This window comes from Aristolochia californica, unplaced genomic scaffold, assembly GCF_029961685.1.
Source record: "Aristolochia californica isolate CCGP_79_NKW_82.1479 unplaced genomic scaffold, dmAriCali1.0.hap1 SCAF_6, whole genome shotgun sequence".
NCBI classification, from domain to species: domain Eukaryota; kingdom Viridiplantae; phylum Streptophyta; class Magnoliopsida; order Piperales; family Aristolochiaceae; genus Aristolochia; species Aristolochia californica.
In genome coordinates, this window is record NW_027182257.1 from 38307246 (window position 1) to 38325578 (window position 18333).

General features: G+C 38.0%; 1 protein-coding gene across 1 annotated transcript; it reads right to left on the reverse strand.

Annotated features, from left to right (window-relative positions):
* Positions 1-11833: 11833 nt before the first annotated feature.
* Positions 11834-13804, reverse strand: LOC137935117 (flavonoid 3'-monooxygenase CYP75B137-like). The gene is made up of 2 exons (XM_068779777.1): positions 12700-13804; positions 11834-12588 (listed from the first exon to the last, which is right to left on the reverse strand). The coding sequence occupies exons 1-2, from the start codon at positions 13681-13683 to the stop codon at positions 11968-11970; spliced, it is 1605 nt and encodes a 534-aa protein (XP_068635878.1). The 5' UTR covers positions 13684-13804; the 3' UTR covers positions 11834-11967.
* Between the last annotated feature and the right edge of the window lie 4529 nt (positions 13805-18333).

The following is an 18333-nucleotide window of genomic DNA, read 5'->3' on the forward strand; positions in this document are numbered from 1 at the left end:
ATGAAAATTCCACTGACTGCTATAAAGTCTAACTTTGTCTCATGTGGATTATAAATCTGAACTTCAACTGGACAACCCCAAACATGTACATGCCTTAAAGTAGGTTTCCAACCTTTCCATAACTCAAACGGTGTTTTATGAACCGCCTTGGTTGGAACCCTATAGAGTACATAGACTGCAGTTTTGAGAGTTTCACTCTACAAAGACAATGAGAAATCAAAGTTCCTAATCATACTTTTCACCATGTCCATTAATGTTCAGTTTCTTCTTTCAGCCATAGTATTTTGAGACGGTGAGCCAAGCGTTGTGTATTGTGGTACAACACCTTGTTCCTCAAGAAACCTTGCAAAAGGACTAGGTAACTTTTCCCTTTCGGTGTATCTTCTATAATATTCATCACCTCTATCTGACCACACGGTTTTGATTTGATTGCCTAATTGATTCTCTACTTCTGCTTTATAGATCGTAAAAGCATTTATTGCTTCACTTCTCTCACAAAGCAAATAGAGATGCATATATTGTGTATGATCATCAATGAAGGTAATGAAGTATTTCTGACCATTGAAACATGCATCATAAGGACCTGAAATATCAATGTGTATTATTTCTAAGATATCAGAAGTCCTCCTGACACCTTTCTTGTACTTGTTGGTTTGTTTTCGTTTAATGCAATCCACAAATGTACTTAAATCAGTAAAATCAAAAGCCTCAGGGACTCTATCATAAACTAATCTTTCTATTCTATCAATGGAGATATGACCTAATCTCCTATGCCACAACATGGATGATTTTTCATTTATAACAATACGCTTAATGCCAACATTAATACCATGCATAGTAGTAAGACTGCAATCAAATGAAGGGTTTAAAAGAAGTTTGAACAATCCTCCATCTAAAATTCCATTTCCTACAAGAACATGGTCTTTGTAAAATTGAAGGGAATTTCCAAGGAAATTAAAACTGAATCCAAAAGGTGAAAGTCTGAAAACTTAGATAAGGTTTCTAGAAAAAAGATGGAACATAGAATGTCTTTTAAAGGTCTAATACAAAGCCAGTATTGAGGGCAAGTCTTTAAGTTCCAACCGCCTCTACATGTGAACCCATCTTGTTCCCTGAATAGATGGAGCATTCACTTGGCATCGGTTTTTGTTGGTTCAAGTAACCCTGCATGGTGTTGGCAACATGGATTGTAGTACCAGAATAACTCCACCAAGTGTTCTAAGAAACATGAGTCATTAAATTCAAAACACACTAAGGATACTAGATTACATTTCTTTTCAAGCCAATGCTTGAACTTGGGGCAGGTTTTCTTTATATGTCCTTTCTTCTTGCAAAAGAAATATTTGACACCACCTTTAAATTCTTTATTAAGAGGCTCTTTTCCTTCCTTTTCTTAAAAGGTTTCTTGTCTTGAGTCGTCAAATGTACACTTTCGATCCTCTCCTGATTCAATGTCCCTTCCTCTTGTACATACATGGTCAAAGGTTAATTAATTGACTATTTCTCCTTATGTGTTATAAGTGATTTTGAAGGGTGAAAATTCAAAGGGAAGTGAGTTAAGGATGAAGTGGACCAAAAATGACTCAGACAACTCAATCTCCTTTGATTTCAATCTTACGGCCATATCCCCCATCTGCATGATGTGCTCATGCACACCCTTGGTGCCTGTAAATTTCATATCACTAATAGATGTCAGATTCTAACTTGAAAATTAGGTTAATTATAATTGAATAACCCTTATAATTGTGTTATAGGTGGTTATTTATCGGTTTTCACTTGAAACGGGCATTTATTGAATTTGGCATTAATCACTGCTTATATTGCATATTTTTCTCTCCTGAATGATATTTCATTGCTTTTAGGGTTTATTTCTTCCTGAAATGATTTTTATGGATTTAATTATGGAATTTCAGGAGAATTTTGTGTGGAGAAGAAGATATTTACAGAAATATCATTAGTGGGGGTAGTGATTTTTAGGGCAAAAATCGTATTGAAAGGAGGGGAGTCGTGGACCAAAAAGAGGGGAGAAACAGAGGAGCAGCGGGCGAAAGGAGAGGAGAGCTCGAGAGAGTCTCCCTCCAGCCGCCGACCGTTCAGAGGGAAGACCCGAGAGGGCTCCCTTCGAACACTGTTCGTCACCGTCGTCCACCACCATCCGGCAACCGAGAACAGACCGAAGAGTGCTCGAGAGAGTCTCCGTCGCGGTGAGTTCGACGTTGCCATTTTCTGCTCTCCAGGCCGAGAGGTGACCCGAGAGGGCTCCTCCGACGTCGATCACCCATTTTCGACCATTTCCGAAGTTATTCCGACTCCGACCGAGACTCGAGAGAGCCGGTTAGAGGATTTCAGCTCCATTCCGTCGTCCGCCGCACCACCTCCATCTGTGGGTTTCTATCCTTTTTCGCCGGCGTCGTCTCTACCTCCGGCCACTCGCTCTTGCAACCCGAAACCATCAATTTCTGGAAATTGCAGCACCCGTGAGAACGGGCCATTTGCTGCCCGAGCGAGAGGAAGGAGAAGGGGAGTAATCCGGCATTTTGTAATTTAATTTTCCTACTTAGATTTTTAATGTTTATTAATTTTGATTTGAGAATTAATGTTTATCGAATATTTGTTTTCCGGATATTTGATTAAATTAGCTAGTTCGGGTAGGATTGTAATTTAGGTTGGATTTTGGTATTTTAATTCGATTTTTATTTTTCACTCTATGCACCCGAGAGGGGCTAGACACAAGGATTGAGAAATCGAATTCGTGATTACTTGGCGCTAGAGAGAGGCACGAATCACGGTAAAATCCAGAGTTGATAATTTTAGCATCATCACAATAGGAAATTGATTCTCTGCATTCTATTGTAATCCGATCTTTGTCATTAACTCTAGGCGCCTGAGAGGGGCTAGACGCAAGGATTGAGAATCCGGATTCGTGGTTACGTGGCGCTCAAGAGAGGCACGAATCACGGTAAAATCCAGAGTAATCAGTGAAATTCCTTGTTGTAATGTATGAATGCAAATGGAAATGCTCTTGCTTGCAAAAGACAGATAACCTCAGAAATAGCCTGGGCAAACCCAGGGACATGCACCGGGACAGTCGGTTGCTTAAAAATAAGTGCATGTGACAAAATGGTGGTAATACCAAAAGTATTCAGTGAAACAAAAATTACGCTGGTAATAGCAAAAGTGAGCTGGTAATAGCGTAAAATGGGTTTAAATCTGGAAGCAATGAGTTTCCTTAACTTTGAGGAAGAATTGTAAGTTGAAAGAAGTTGCAGGTCAAGATTGAAATTGGTATACTTCTTTTGTGAGATTGTCAGACAACAGACTTACTCTACTATTTTCTCTTAATTGTGATGTAACCAGGATTTTATTGTTATTTGTTGCCTCTTTGTTCTGTTGAAGTAATTGTTTGTGGGTCACATTGGTTTAGGTGGAGTAACAATGAGTGTATTTGGATTGATAATGTGTTATATTTTACACAGGTTTTCAAATTGAGCAGGGTTTCAAATGATTTTCAGATATTTTACGATACTAAGTGTTAGTCATATGCTAATGAGGAGTAAATTTTCTTTAGTTTTCTTTTTATATTGTTGATTTAGATGAATTTTGTGGGTAAATTCCAGGCAAACCCTCACGAGACACAACTCGTCCACTACTGTAAAGTAGGGGTTTAACGGCTTGTTGCATGCACTAAATGCAATCGTGTTCCCTACGAAAGTGGCATTTTGTTTTCCTAGGCTTAATTTTGGTTATGTTGTTGTTTTGCTAGGGACTAGCAAAGACTTAGGTTTTGGGGTGTGATAGATATCAGATTCTGACATGAGAACTAGGTTAATTATAATTGAATAACCCTTATAATTGTGTTATAGGTGGTTATTTATCGGTTTTCACTTGAAACATGCATTTATTGAATTTGGCATTAATCACTGCTTATATTGCATATTTTTCTCTCCTGAATGATATTTCATTGCTTTTAGGGTTTATTTCTTCCTGAAATGATTTTTAAGGATTTAATTTTGGAATTTTAGGAGAATTTTGTGTGAAGAAGAAGATATTTACAGAAATGCCATTAGTGGGGGAGGTGATTTTTTAGGGTAAAAATCATATTGAAAGGAGGGGAGCCGTGGACCAAAAAGAGGGGAGAAACAGAGGAGCCGCGGGCAAAAGGTGAGGAGAGCTCGAGAGAGTCTCCCTCCAGGCGCCGACCGTTCGGAGGGAAGACCCGAGAGGGCTCCCTTCGAACACTGTTCGTCACCGTCGTCCACCACCATCCAACAACTGAGAACAGACAGAGGAGAGCTCGAGAGAGTCTCCATCGCGGCGAGTTCGACGCTGCCATTTTTTGCTTGCCAGGCCTAGAGGTGACCTGAGAGGGCTCCTCCGACGTCGATTACCCATTTCCGACCATTTCTGAAGCTATTCCGACTCCGACCGAGACTCAAGAGAGCCAGTTAGAGGATTTCGGCTCCATTCCGTCGTCCACCGCACCACCTCCTTCTGTGGGTTTCTATCCTTCTTCGCCGGTGTCGTCTCTACCTCCGGCCACTCGCTCTTGCAACCCGAAGCCATCAATTTCTGGAAATTGCAGCACCCGTGAGAACGAGCCATTTGTTGCCCGAGTGAGAGGAAGGAGAAGGGGAGTAATCTGGCATTTTGTAATTTAATTTTCCTACTCAGGTTTTGAATGTTTATTAAATTTGATTTGAGAATTAATGTTTATCGAATATTTTTTTTTCGGATATTTGATTAAATTAGCTAGTTAGGGTAGGATTGTAATTTAGGTTGGATTTTGGTATTTTAATCCGATTTTTGTCTTTCACTCTATGCACCCGAGAGGGGCTAGACGCAAGGATCGAGAAATCGGATTCGTGATTACTTGGCGCTCGAGAGAGGCACAAATCATGTTAAAATTCAGAGTTGATAATTTTAGCAACATCACTATAGGAAATTGATTCTCTGCATTCTATTATAATCCGATCTCTGTCATTAATTCTAGGCGCCCGAGAGGGGCTAGACGCACGGATTGAGAATCCGGATTCGTGGTTACGTGGCGCTCGAGAGAGGCACGAATCACAGTAAAATCCAGAGTTGATAATTTTAGCATCATCACAATAGGAAATTGATTCTCTGTATTCTATTGTAATCCGATCTCTATCATTAACTCTAGGCGCTCGAGAGGGGCTAGACGCAAGGATTGAGAATCCGGATTCGTGGTTACGTGGCGCTCGAGAGAGGCACGAATCACGGTAAAATCCAGAGTTGACATTTCCTGTTGTGCAAGTAGTTAATTACATTATTTTTTGATAATTTACGATATAATTAGTATTTAGTTTAGATTAATTCATCATATTTGGTTAGGCTAGTTGATTGAAGAATACACAAAATTCAGTCCTCCCTATGGATATGACCCTCGCTTCCAGCTAGATTACATGAACGATTCGTACGCTTGCCAGGTATAAAAGCCGATGTAATTAAATTTTACATCAATAACACATTTGGGTTATTAGGGTATTGGCTAATGCCTTGTCGGAAATCTCAAACTGTTTCTGAATAACTTGAAGATATTCCTTTTCTTTGGCACATTCAGGAATGGATCCACGAATACTCTTCCCAATATGAGACTTAATAAACATCAAACTTAATCGATTGGATCCCACACAAAGTTCAAATGATATTTTCTCAATTTGGGTATTGGATTCAGTGGGATTTGTTGAATTTATGGAAAAGAAAAATACTTCATTAACTTCATTAACTTATTATAATCAAAGTTCATGAACCTCTATATATAATAGAGGAAGGTAGTAAAGTCCAATTACAATAAAACTATTTTTGTCCCAATTACACCCAAACTCTAACACTTAAAGATAAATCCTAGCATAATTAAATAACTCAATATAGATAAAAGACAAAGATAACTCAAACTAGAACTCTTCTAGGACGTGACCATAAGATAAAGATGCATTTGTGAGTCCTTCTTGATCTTCCAACTTATGTGATAAGGATGTCAGCTTGTCGTAATCATGGTGTCCTACTTCTTATGTGCTTGGGCCCAACTTGTGGGCCTTCCTTGGTTGTGTGACTCTTCTTATAATATTCTTAGATATGTGGGTCTTCCTTGGTCATGTGGGTTTGGGCCTATCTTCCAACAGGATTTGGAGGTTCATCCACTCAAAGTGCCAAGTAAAGATCCATGCACCCTAATAACTGGAGAATTTTCTCCTTCCACTCAAAATAATTCTCTCCATTCTAGGCAATAATAGAGAAATCAAAGTTTGGGATAGACAAAGTTTGAAGAACTGCAAAATAGACAACAAACTTACTAAATATGTAATGAAGCCAAAAAATTTGAATATTTACCCATATAAATAATTCAAACAAATAAATCAGCGTACCATTATAATCTTTCATGTGGGCTTAGATTATAACACATATACGATTTATATCTCTTTATGATGGGACCTAGAAATTTGTTTGTAAATGAATATTTTAGGCCTGTGGGCAACTATAATTTTTTTAAGTATTTATTTCCCATCCTAATTAATCACTTAAATATAACATTTACCTTGTGGGGTTAAATTATTATATCTCCATGATTAATCACAATTTTTTATGTCATTAACTGTACATGACTAAACTTAATGTCACTAGATATTTTCATAATTAAGAATGTTGTGGCAATTATTCAATTATTCAAATGTATACAAAAAATATGACATAAAAAAATTGACTAAAATTGATGTCAATTATTAATTCCTTATATTTAGGTCAACTTAAAATATGCATAAAAATGAAGTATGCATATAACGTAAATAAAAATTTTCACAATTGAAAAATTAATGAAATATGCATAGTATACAACTATATGTGCTTGCACAATTATTTAATTCATATGAATTTAAAGAGAAATTGCATAAAAACATATATACTGATTTTACTGTAATTTAAATATGTATTAAATGTGTATCTAACGATAACACATGAAGGTCAATGGGCCTAATGGTCATTGGCGTCAGAATTGTATCCAACGCAAAAATTTGATTTTGTGAACCGAGTTTGCTCGGCCTGTTCTCAAGCGAGTTGGGATGGGTGAGCCGAGCCGACTCAACATGTCCTTGCCACGTCTCATCCCATCCATGCGGCAACTTGACCCATTCGAGTCGAATCAACCCCGACTCGTTATTTAAATGAAACTGAACTTATGTTTCATTTTTTTTTCCAGCGCTCGAGGTTGTCTTCAATCTCTAGCCACACATAGAGTGACGATCGATGGTGGCCACCATCAGCCCCCCTTCGGATGTCAGGTGTCGGCATCACTGGCGCACCCCTCTTCGGCCAATGGCGCTCGTTTGCCATAGAGGCCCAAGAATGCAACGGACGAAGGGAGTCGTCCGTCGACGCATCCAACGCCACCCACCACATCCCACGCCACCCAGCGTGTAAGCCCGCCGCACAGTGCCAGGTTGTGAAACGTCATCCGTCGACATTTTCTCAACTAAAATGAAGCCATGATCAGAGAGGAAAGCTTTGATACCAAATATTAGACTTCAAATCATGAACTTCTAAACCAAAATAAAATTCATAAAACTGAAACGAAAACATACCTCTCGTCATGGGGATCAATTTTAGAGGTTCATAAATGGCAACGTCCAGACATCCCTCTGCTAGACCAGATCCAAACTTAAACTCCTTTCCATCAAAGAGAGAAAAGGTTGTAACTATTTCCAGTTAAACCCAACGACCACCATCCACCCAGGAAACCACCGAGTGAATGGGTCATTTATGGAAACTGACTTACACTAATTTCTTTCTTCCACCTAGTGGGATGAGTTTGTATTAGACCTGCCACAAATATAGAGTAATACACTTCAAGTGCCAACACGTTTTGGTTAACAACTTGCTCGTTTAAAAGTCATTTGTCAAGCCATAAACTTTTGTTTTTCCTATGTTTAATCTTTCACTAGTACTCTTTCGAAATGTAACATGGTTTGGTGTGTAAAAATCTTTGTCCATTCTAGAAAATCCATCTAATATGTTTCTCTAAGGGTCTATTTGGAACCCCTAGAAAATAAAAGAAAAGAAAAGAAAATGAGAATTTGACCATTATTATTCCCAAAAATAGTTAATGAAAATGAGATAATGATCAAATTCTCCTTTTCACTAACTATTTTTGGGAATAATAATGGTCAAATTCTCATTGTATTTTATTTTATTTTCTTTTCCATGGGTTCCAAACAGACCCTAATAGTGGGTTAGTATTGCGAAAGTACTCTAAATAGAATCCTCTTCAATTAGTAGTCTCCACAACAATTTGCTAACAGTAGGCAACTTAGTCTTAGACTCCTGCCCTCTATGGCCTTTGCACTAGCTACTTGAACTTTTTCTTCTCATCTACTCTTCACCATGAGAATACGTGGGTTCCAATTCTTTGTAATGTCAATGGATGAATACCTAGATAGACCAATTTGTCAGTCTAAATTAACAATATTTATACTTAGGTCTTAGTGGCACAAAATCACTATGTGTCTAGTCTCATTGTACAACTTGATTGGACCTATTAATTGATATATTAGGACATTACCAAAGTAATAATCAAAATTTCAATGCTTATAATGCTTGGAGAGACTGAGTTGGAACATGCAACAACTAAGGTGTGATTGGGCTATTTGCCCATCTTTACTTTTCATCCATTGAGCCTAGATGTCACTAGGTTACTCTTACTTTTACCTAGACCAATAGGAATTCCAGAATACTTGTGAGCCCTTCTACATGAGTGATCTCACGTAAATTACAAATTTCCCTCACAGCATCTCTAAGGATGCCACTCTTTTCGGTTTCCATGAAGTAGTAGAACGCACTCCTTGTAGAGAACATCTAAACTTTTTTCGTGTATGCAACTGAGAAAGGTGGGTGATTTTAGGGTTTTAACACGATCATGGGGTTGCCTATGGATAAAAATGGTGGTTCAATCACTCAGCTGATCAAATGAAGAGCTGGCATAGGAAGTTTGGTAGAATTTGGCTAGCAAATCACAGACTTCAAAACATAATGAGTGGGTTCATTCTAGGAAGAGTGAGAGAGTGAGGCTTGTGCTCCCATATGCTAACTGCATGAACCGTTGTTTTTTAAACAATCTTAATGGTGATGAATCCAACAAAGGTATCAGAGGAATTCAACGTGTCTATGATCAAGAAAACTATATATATCAATTCTAAAGAAGAAGAGGAACAATTGAAAGTTTCAACCATTAAAAAGTATTGTACAAAATATTCCATGTGATAGGTAAAAAATACAATTGATCACAATTAATCACATTGATTGGACTATCTCTACCAATCAGACGCATATGTGGCAGCACATGGCTATTTTTCTCCAATCATAAGTGTAGTAAATGTAGTTTTTAAGATTCCATGGTTGATAACTTCAATGTAAGGTAGAGAAATAAGGAAGAAGGAAGAAGAAGAGCAAAGAAGAAAGAAGAGAGAAAAGAGAGTGAGAAGAGGGATGACTGAGTGTGAGAGAGTATGATGGCTTGTTCATGAAAGTGAGGAGAGGATTAAGGGGGGGTTAGTCAACTTGAAGTCCGAGATGTTCTTCAACCGCATGACGCCCTTCAACAGTTGAAGTCGTTAGTGGAGCGCAGATGACATTTCATCAGGATGCAGGGGATGAAGCGGTACTTCATCTCCATGGTTTAAAATCCTTCATCTCAAAGAAGGCCATATTTGATCTTCTTTGAGATGAAGGACGCGCGACGCTTCCTTTTCCCCTCTCTCTCCTCGCACCCCCCTCTCTCGCGCGTCCTCATTTTCCTTTTTTTCTTCCTCTCTCCCACACTCTGTCTAAGAAACTCTCCAAGCGGCGAAGCCCCAACGGACTGCAATTCACCACCGGAGAAGCAGGAGACTCCGTCGGCGAAATTTCCGCAAGGGTTCTCTATTCCGGGGGGCAGAGAAACAGAGCTTAATAGGTTTCCGAGAGCCCTCTGTCTCGGAAACTCTCCACGCGGCGAAGGCCCAACGGGCTGCGATTTGCCACCAGAGAAGCAGGAGACTCCGTCGGTGACATTTTCGCTCAACCTCCATCTCGGCAGCACAGCGGCAAACGACCTGTCGGCAAAATTTCCGTAGAGGAGGAAAAAGGCTTCCGATTAAAATTTTCCTAAGTTAGGAAAATTTAATCAGCACAGTACGCTGAGTCGCGTGCCGGACCGGGGTTACTGAACCGAGTCAACCCAGGCCTACTCGGACCGGGTCAACTAAAAAAAAATAATAATAAATAAAAATAAGCTCCAATTTTGGGCGTCCAGAGGGTGGACATAGCTATCACGGATGCTACTTGGGGACATGTGGAGATGTCAGCATACAGATCCTACTTTCGAGCTTGAGGACAAACCGTATTGATCTGCTCCGTAAATTCGGTTGGAGCTTGATTAGTTGCTTGGATTGATTTTCTTTGTTCATCGTGATCTCTGGTTTTTCGTTGTCGTGGGAAGAAGACACTGTTAGAAAATTTGATTTTCCTAAGTTAGGAAAAACTTAATGTGGCACCGGTTCAGCGCCTGACGCAACCCAGCAACCCAGCAACCCAGCACTATATCAATTTTATTACTATATTAAACATCATATTTAAGTCTCTGGTAAATAAAATATAATTAAAATATGCATTTGATTAATTAATTACTTTTAATTTTGTGAAAATATATTATTAATTAATACCTTGTAAAAAATCTATCTTATGTTATTAATATAATATTTTTTTAATCATTAATCATATTTATTTTTTATTTACACTATTGTATTAGTGATTTAATAGTGGCAATTAAAATATTGTTAACTCAAACACTTGGTTTAATTAACTCATTTTTATAATTAATAAAATCAATGGATTTAAATTTCGAAGATGAAGATGAAGATGAACTTGTCCACACTAACACCCTATTTCGAAGATGAAGATCAAATTTCCAATTTGTTGACTAACCCCCCTAAGGTAGTGAGCTTAGATGCCCTAATCCCCCCTCTTAAACTTTATTTTTAGATTTAAAAAATACAACGATTACAAGCATACCATTCACCCTAGTAGCTATAAATAAAAGACCAATGATCATAGCCTTATTATATCAATGACACTCAAGATTGATCATATCTTTTAACACTCCCCCTCAAACTGGTGGTGAGAAGATATCATATATCCCCAGCTTGGTGCATACAATGGAGAAAACTTTTGAACTAACTGATTTTGTGAGTATATCAACAAGTTGGCCACCTTCCATCGTCACATTGCATTCTCAAGAATTTGGCCATACACACATTGTCATTCCTTGTGCCATAAATGACACCAAGAAAAAACAGCTCCCATAATGAGATAGAGGTTCAATCTTGAAGAATGGTAAGTTGAATTTACTCTTACCCCAATTCATCTTGAGGGGGATGTTAAGGAGAAATATTTTAAAATTCTAGTAAATTTATAATTAAATTTATGTACTAAATATATTTGTCTTGATTTTAAAAAATCAAGATAAAATATCTGTGTTTTATTTATTAATTAAATCTATAATTAACTACATCAATCAAAGAAAATTGAATCCTTGATTTAAAGATTTGGATTCTCTTATTGGCCTATAAATAGTCATGAAGTTGTTGTTTCAATGAAAATTTCTCTTTTCCTCTCTTCCTCTCTTAGTTTATGGATTAGACTCCTAGGATAGAACCATGTAAAATTTCCTTGTGCATTTTATGTTTTTTCCCCACTTTCATTTTCACATAGACAGAGTAAGTTTTGTTTAAGACTACAAAAAAGGGCCAGAAGATTATTTTTTACTGTGGCACTAATTTTACACAGCACAATCACCTTATTGACCAAACTTCATTCCACAATCACATTTGATAAAACCACAACCCCCTACATGGTCATACAAACAGCCATAAGTCTTTAACGTTTAGATCACTAACATGTTTGATTACCGAGGATGCGAGATTAGAGCTCTGGATCGGATAATCTTGGCGTTGGAACAGCCATCAGAGGTTTAGCCTTCTTCAAAACGATACCAAACTTCTCAGAAACATCAAGCTCTGTTCCCTCAGGCAGTTTCCAGTCAAATGAGTGCAGGAGCGTGGCCATTACATACATTAACATCCTCTCTGCAAGGGCCATACCAGGGCATATCCTCCTCCCCGACCCAAACGGAAAGTAATGGAAGTCATTGCCGGTGAACTCACGTTTGCCTGTAGCAGTCAAGAACCTCTCGGGTCTGAACTCTTCTGGAGATTCCCATGCTGCAGGGTCCCTTTGAATCGCCCACATGTTCACCAAGACGCGAGAGGCCTTGGGGACCATGAAACCACCCAGTGTAGTCGACTGGCTTGGGGTCCTGGGCAGCATGAGTGGAACGACAGGGTGGAGACGAAGGACTTCCTTTACAAAAGCGTTTACATAGTGCAGGTGAGCTAGGTGGGTCTCCTCCACGGGATGATTCTTCCCCACGACTTTGTCCAGCTCTTCTTGGGCCTTTTTCATAACCTCCGGATGCTTCATCACCTCTGTCATTGCCCACTCCATTGTTGTCCACGTCGTGTCGTTACCCGCCAGCACCAAGTCCTGTCAAGGAAATCAGGATAAAGCTGAAAAAGGGGTGTCTTTGGATCTGATCTAGAAGAATCATCGTAAACAAATTAGGGTAAATTTGATAGAGGGGGAGGAGGCACTTGCCATGAGCAAAGACTTGATGTGAGATCTGGAGAGGGGTGTTTTTGGATCGCCACTCTCCTGTATCTTCAATAATATCTGGAGGAAATCTCTGGTTCGCTCGGTGTTTCCCCTTTTCTGGCTTTCATTAATGAGGTAGTCGAGGATTTGCTCAAGCCTAACTCCGGCCTTCTTCGTCTGGCGGAAGACTCCCCCCAAATCAAACGGAGCGAGAACCGGAAAGAAATCCGACACATCAGGCTTGTAGAAAACACCCGTCAGGTATTCTACCACTTGCTGAAACTCGTCTCCTACCTGATGCTTCTCCTCGTCAGAGACCGACCTTCCCCAAAGCAATCCCGTAATCACCTTGTACATCACCACGAACATCACCTTCCCCACGTTAATCGGAGCTCCGGCGCCACCGTGGAGCTCTGCCACCATCTCAAGGACAGCGCTTCGGCGGAAGTCGTACGAAATATCCAACTTTGAGCTGCTAAGCATCTCTCCCATGCACACCCTCCGGAGCATTCGCCACTGCGCCCCATAAGGAGCCCACCCCATGCCGTGAACCGCGCTCAATAAAGCCATCGACGCCGGCGGCACGTCGCGGTTGGCAAAAGTGGTGTCTTTGTCTTTGAGAAGCTCCATCGCCAAGGATGGAGAGCTCACCACTACGAAGAGCTTCTGGCCGAGCCTAAGGCTAATTATGGGGCCGTATTCGTGAGCTAAACGAGCAAACCAACTGTGGATGTCGGGTTCCAGATAGGGGAGGCAGCCCAGAAGGGGGACTCCTCGGGGCCCCGGTGGTAATGGCAGTCGGCTTTTGCTAATTTTCTTGGCGAGAAGCGCCCAAACTAGAATAGCCGCCACAGCCGCAATAAGGAACGGCCCCAAAGATCTGAATTCTTCGTCGTTGGGATTGCTTCTTACCCCTGCCCATGACCACGATGTCTGAACCGCGCCTGTAAACTTGTTTCGGAGGTCCATAATTTTTGCAGTCTCCATTTGCAGATTAAGCTCAAGCTTCTAAAACAATAGAGACGACATCGATTAGCAACTTAATACTGCTTAGCCCACTTTAGAATGTCCATGGCTAGACAAGAAACTTGCAGAAGCAAATCCACGAGATCGGTCAGGACGGAGTGGAGAAGATAAGTCTGAACTCGAGGCTGTTGATCGTCTGAACGTAGTAGCCCTAGGTCTTGTAACACTTCGTAAACCCACTATCACCACTCAGTCTGTCGAACCACTAGGAATACATGCCACGAGAGCAATCTATCTAGTTGTTGGCTAAGATCCATTCCGAATGTTCGAGAAGAGAGTAGTGCTGTCCACTCGTCAAAGCGAATCGATTAATTAAAGATCCTCTCTGAGAATCTGTTTGGCACTTTTGGTACAATGATTGATTCCAGAATTTTGTATAAGATAACATCAAGAAGTTTTTCTAGGTCAAATAAAAAAACTCTCATTTTATTTTATTATTTTTCTTTTCCATAGGGTTCCAAAAAGACCCTCGTATTGGGAAAGTACACTAAATAGAATCCTCTACAATTGGTACTCTCCACAACAATTTGCTAGCAATAAGCAACTTAGTCTTAGATTCCTGCCCTCTATGGCCTTTGCACTAGCTACTTGAACTTTTTCTTCTCATCTACTCTTCACCATGAGAATACGTGGGTTCCAATTCTTTGTAATGTCAATGGATGAATACCTAGATAGACCAATTTGTCAGTCTAAATTAACGATATTTATACTTAGGTCTTAGTGGCACAAAATCACTATGTGTCCGGTCTCATTGTACAACTTGATTGAACCTATTAATTGATATATTAGGACATTACCAAGGTAATAATCAAATTATCAATACTTGTAATGCTTGGAGAGACTGAGTTGGAACATGCAACAACTAAGGTGTGATTGGGCTATTTGCCTATCTTTACTTTTCATCCATTGAGCCTAGATGTCACTAGGTTACTCTTACTTTTACCTAGACCAATAGGAATTCCAGAATACTAGTGAGCCCTTCTACTTGAGTGATCTCATACAAATTACAAATTTCCCTCCTAGCATCTCTAGGATGTCACTCTTTTTGGTTTCCAAGAAGTAGTATAAGGCTTAAGGTTGAATTACCCACTCCTTGCAAAGAACATTTAAACTTTTTCATGTATGTAACTGAAAAAGGTGGGTGATTTTAGGGTTTTAACACTGCCATGGGGTTGCCTATGGACAAAAATGGTGGTTCAATCACCCAACTGATCAAATGAAGAGTTGGCATAGAAAGTTTGGTTGACTTTGGCTAGCAACTCACAGACTTCAAAACATAATGAGTGGGTTCATTCTAGGAAGGGTGAGAAACTGAGGCCCTTGCTTCCATATGTTAAGTGCATGAACCATTGTTTTTTAAACAATCTTAATGGTGATGAATCCAACAAAGGTATAAGAGGAATTCAACATGTCTATGATTAGAATATATATAATTTCCAAAGAAGAAAAGGAACAATTGAAATTTTAAACCATTAAAAAGTATTTTACAAAATATTCCACGTGATAAGTAAAAAATACAATTGATCACCATTAATATGTTCATTTGGCTACCTCTGCCAATTAGATGCATGTGTGGCAGCACAGAGCTAGTTTTGTCCAATCATAAGCGTAGAGAAAGAAGGAAGAAGGAAGAAGAAAGAAGAAAAACAAAGAAGAAAGAAGAGAGAAAAGATAGTGAGAAGAGGGATGACTGAGCATGAGAGAGAAAGAGGACTTGTTGGTGAAAGTGAGGAGAGGATTAAGGTAGTGATCTTAGATGCCCCAATCCTCCCTCTTAAACTTTATTTTTAGATGTAAAAAATATAATAATTGCAAGCATACCATTCACCCTAGTAGCTATAAATAAAAGACAAATGATCATAGGCTTATTATATCAATGACACTCAAGATTAATCATATGTTCTAACACTCCCCCTCAAGCTAGTGGTGAGAAGATATTATGTATCCCCAGCTTGGTGCGTACAATGGAGAGAACTTTTGAGCTAACTGATTTTATGAATATATCAGCAAGTTGTCTGTGAGATGAGACATATTTGAGACATAATGCCTACGTGCAGCTTCTCTCTAACAAAGTGACAGTCAAATTCGATATGTTTAGTTCTCTCATGAAAGATTGTGTTGGAGGAAATGTGGACTGCAACTTGGTTATAAGAGTGGAGTTTCATCGGGCCACCTTTGTAGAATCCCAACTCTGCTAGGAGGGATTTAATCTATAGAAGGTCGCTTACCGCATGTACCATAGCTCTATATTCCGCTTCGACATTGGATCTTATAACTACATTTTATTTTTTACTCTTCCCTGTAACAAGGTTGCCTCCAATTAGAGTACATTACTCCAAGGTAGATTTTCTATCATCTAAATATCTAGCCCAATCTGCATCTACACAACTTTCAATATTTAGATGACCATGACATTTATATTAATACCTTGTCCTGGAGCCTTTTTCAAGTATATGAAGATTCTCTCTAATGTTTGCCAATGAGAAATCTGAGGTTTATGCGTGTATTGACTGACAACACTAACTGCAAATGAAATATTTAGTCTAGTCACAGTAAGATAAATTAACTTTCAAACCAGCCTTTGGTACTTGGCCACATCAACATCTTCTCCAGAACCAGAAAATAATTTTGCATTTGTATCCAAAGGGGTGTCAGGAGAGCGACATCTCATCATTTATGTGTCTTTATGCAAGTCAAGTACATATTTTCTTTATGATAGAATAATGTCATGTCTGGACTGAAGGACTTCAATACCAAGGAAGTACTTGAGGAGTCCCAAGTCCTTTGTTTTGACTTCACTGCATGTCATTTGTTTGACTTGATGAATACTGTCATTATTACTACCCATCAAAATAATATCATCCACATACACAACAAGTAGTACCACACCTTTATTAGTGTGCTTGAAAAATACATAATGGTCCACAAAACACCTTGTGAACCCAAACTGAAGTATAACTTGACTAAACTCGCCAAACCAAACTCACGGAGATTGCTTCAGACCATATAAAGATTTTTGTAAGTGGCATACCAACTCCCCCTCAACTACATATCTAGGTGGTTGCCTCATATAAATGTCTTCCTTAATATTGCCATTGAGAAAAGCATTTTTTACATCAAGCTAAAAAACTGACTAGCGAGACTTAACAACAAGAGATAATAAAAGATGTACCGAGTTTAGAATTTCATGTGACAAGCATAGTCACTACTTGTTCAATTAAATAAATAATTAATTATTACATTAAATAGGTTACTTGGTTGGTTAATTAGCACAAATGATTGGGTAAGTAATTATTTTCTTACCTAATTAGTAACAATTCAATTAGGTAATGCATTAATTACTAATTAATTTACTAGTATTAGATGTGATCAAATAGTATGTCAGTTTGGTTGTTCACACCGTTTCTATTAATCCTACTAAGCAAATTAATTGAATCAATTATTTCTCAATTAATTAGTTAATTATATAATTAGAATGTATCACATTAATTAGTTAATCAAATAATTACTATGTTGGCCATGGCGGCTTCTCAAGAAGGGGGTGAATTGGGATTATAAATTAAAATTTTAACTAAGCTAAAGGTTCATATAAGTTGTGAATAATTTAAATGCATAAATCTCATTGTGCATGTAAAAGTCATGTCGATAAACACATTCAATAAACTTGCATAGGTTAGTCCACAATGAACTTGAATTGAAGTGAAGAAATAAACTTGCACACAACCAAGGGGGGGTTAGTCCAATTTGAACTTGAATTAAAGTGAAGAATTGAATTGAACTTAAATGAATTGATTCAACTTCAACTCATCTTTGGGTGTTAGTGTAGACAAGTTCAAGTGCACTAGAAAACAAATTCTAGTATTAGTGCCCCCATATGAAAAGTAAGATAAAAAATGAGAACGAGTAACCTTTTATAATATACTTAAATAGAACATATATCTAAACAGATAATTAACTAAAATAAACATGGTTACTACACATATAAGTGATTTAACGTATAATATTAGAATATATTAATATTTTAATTAATAAAAAACTATATTATATTACTTGATTATTATAGTTTATTATAAATTAATACAATAATTATGTGTGACTAGAATAAATTATTAATAATAAATAAATAAAAATAAAAAATAACATAAGAGAATATAATAAATAAAGAAATTATTTTTTAAATAACATAAGATATGTTTTAACATTAAAAACGACTAATTTAATACAATAATAAAAAATTAATATAGTAAATATATATATATATATATATATATATATATTAAAACCATTGGTTTAATTAATTATAGCAATGGGATAATTAAACAAAAATAATTTATCAAATATTTGTTTTAACAATATTTTAATTATGACTATTAAATCACTAATTTAATATAGTAATTATAATATAAATATATTAAATAAATAAAAATAATTATTTTAAAAATAAACATTATAAATTATTATTTTTATGATGATGGTTTAATTTTTCCTAACTTAGGAAAAATTAAACCATCGTCTTCCTCAGTGCGCGTCGTCTTCCTTAGCAACGGGCCAGTGGGCAACGGCGATAGAGGCAGCGCTCCTACGATACGCAGAGAGGGAGAAAAGAGGAAG

What these genes read in the sequence shown, in the direction of transcription:
- LOC137935117 (XM_068779777.1), bottom strand. Translation starts at nt 13,683, where the DNA reads ATGGAGACTGCAAAAATTATGGACCTCCGAAACAAGTTTACAGGCGCG. An exon ending in ACATCAAGTCTTTGCTCATG is followed by an intron (nt 12,589 to 12,699) that starts GCAAGTGCCTCC and finishes TTTCCTTGACAG; the next exon opens with GACTTGGTGCTGGCGGGTAA.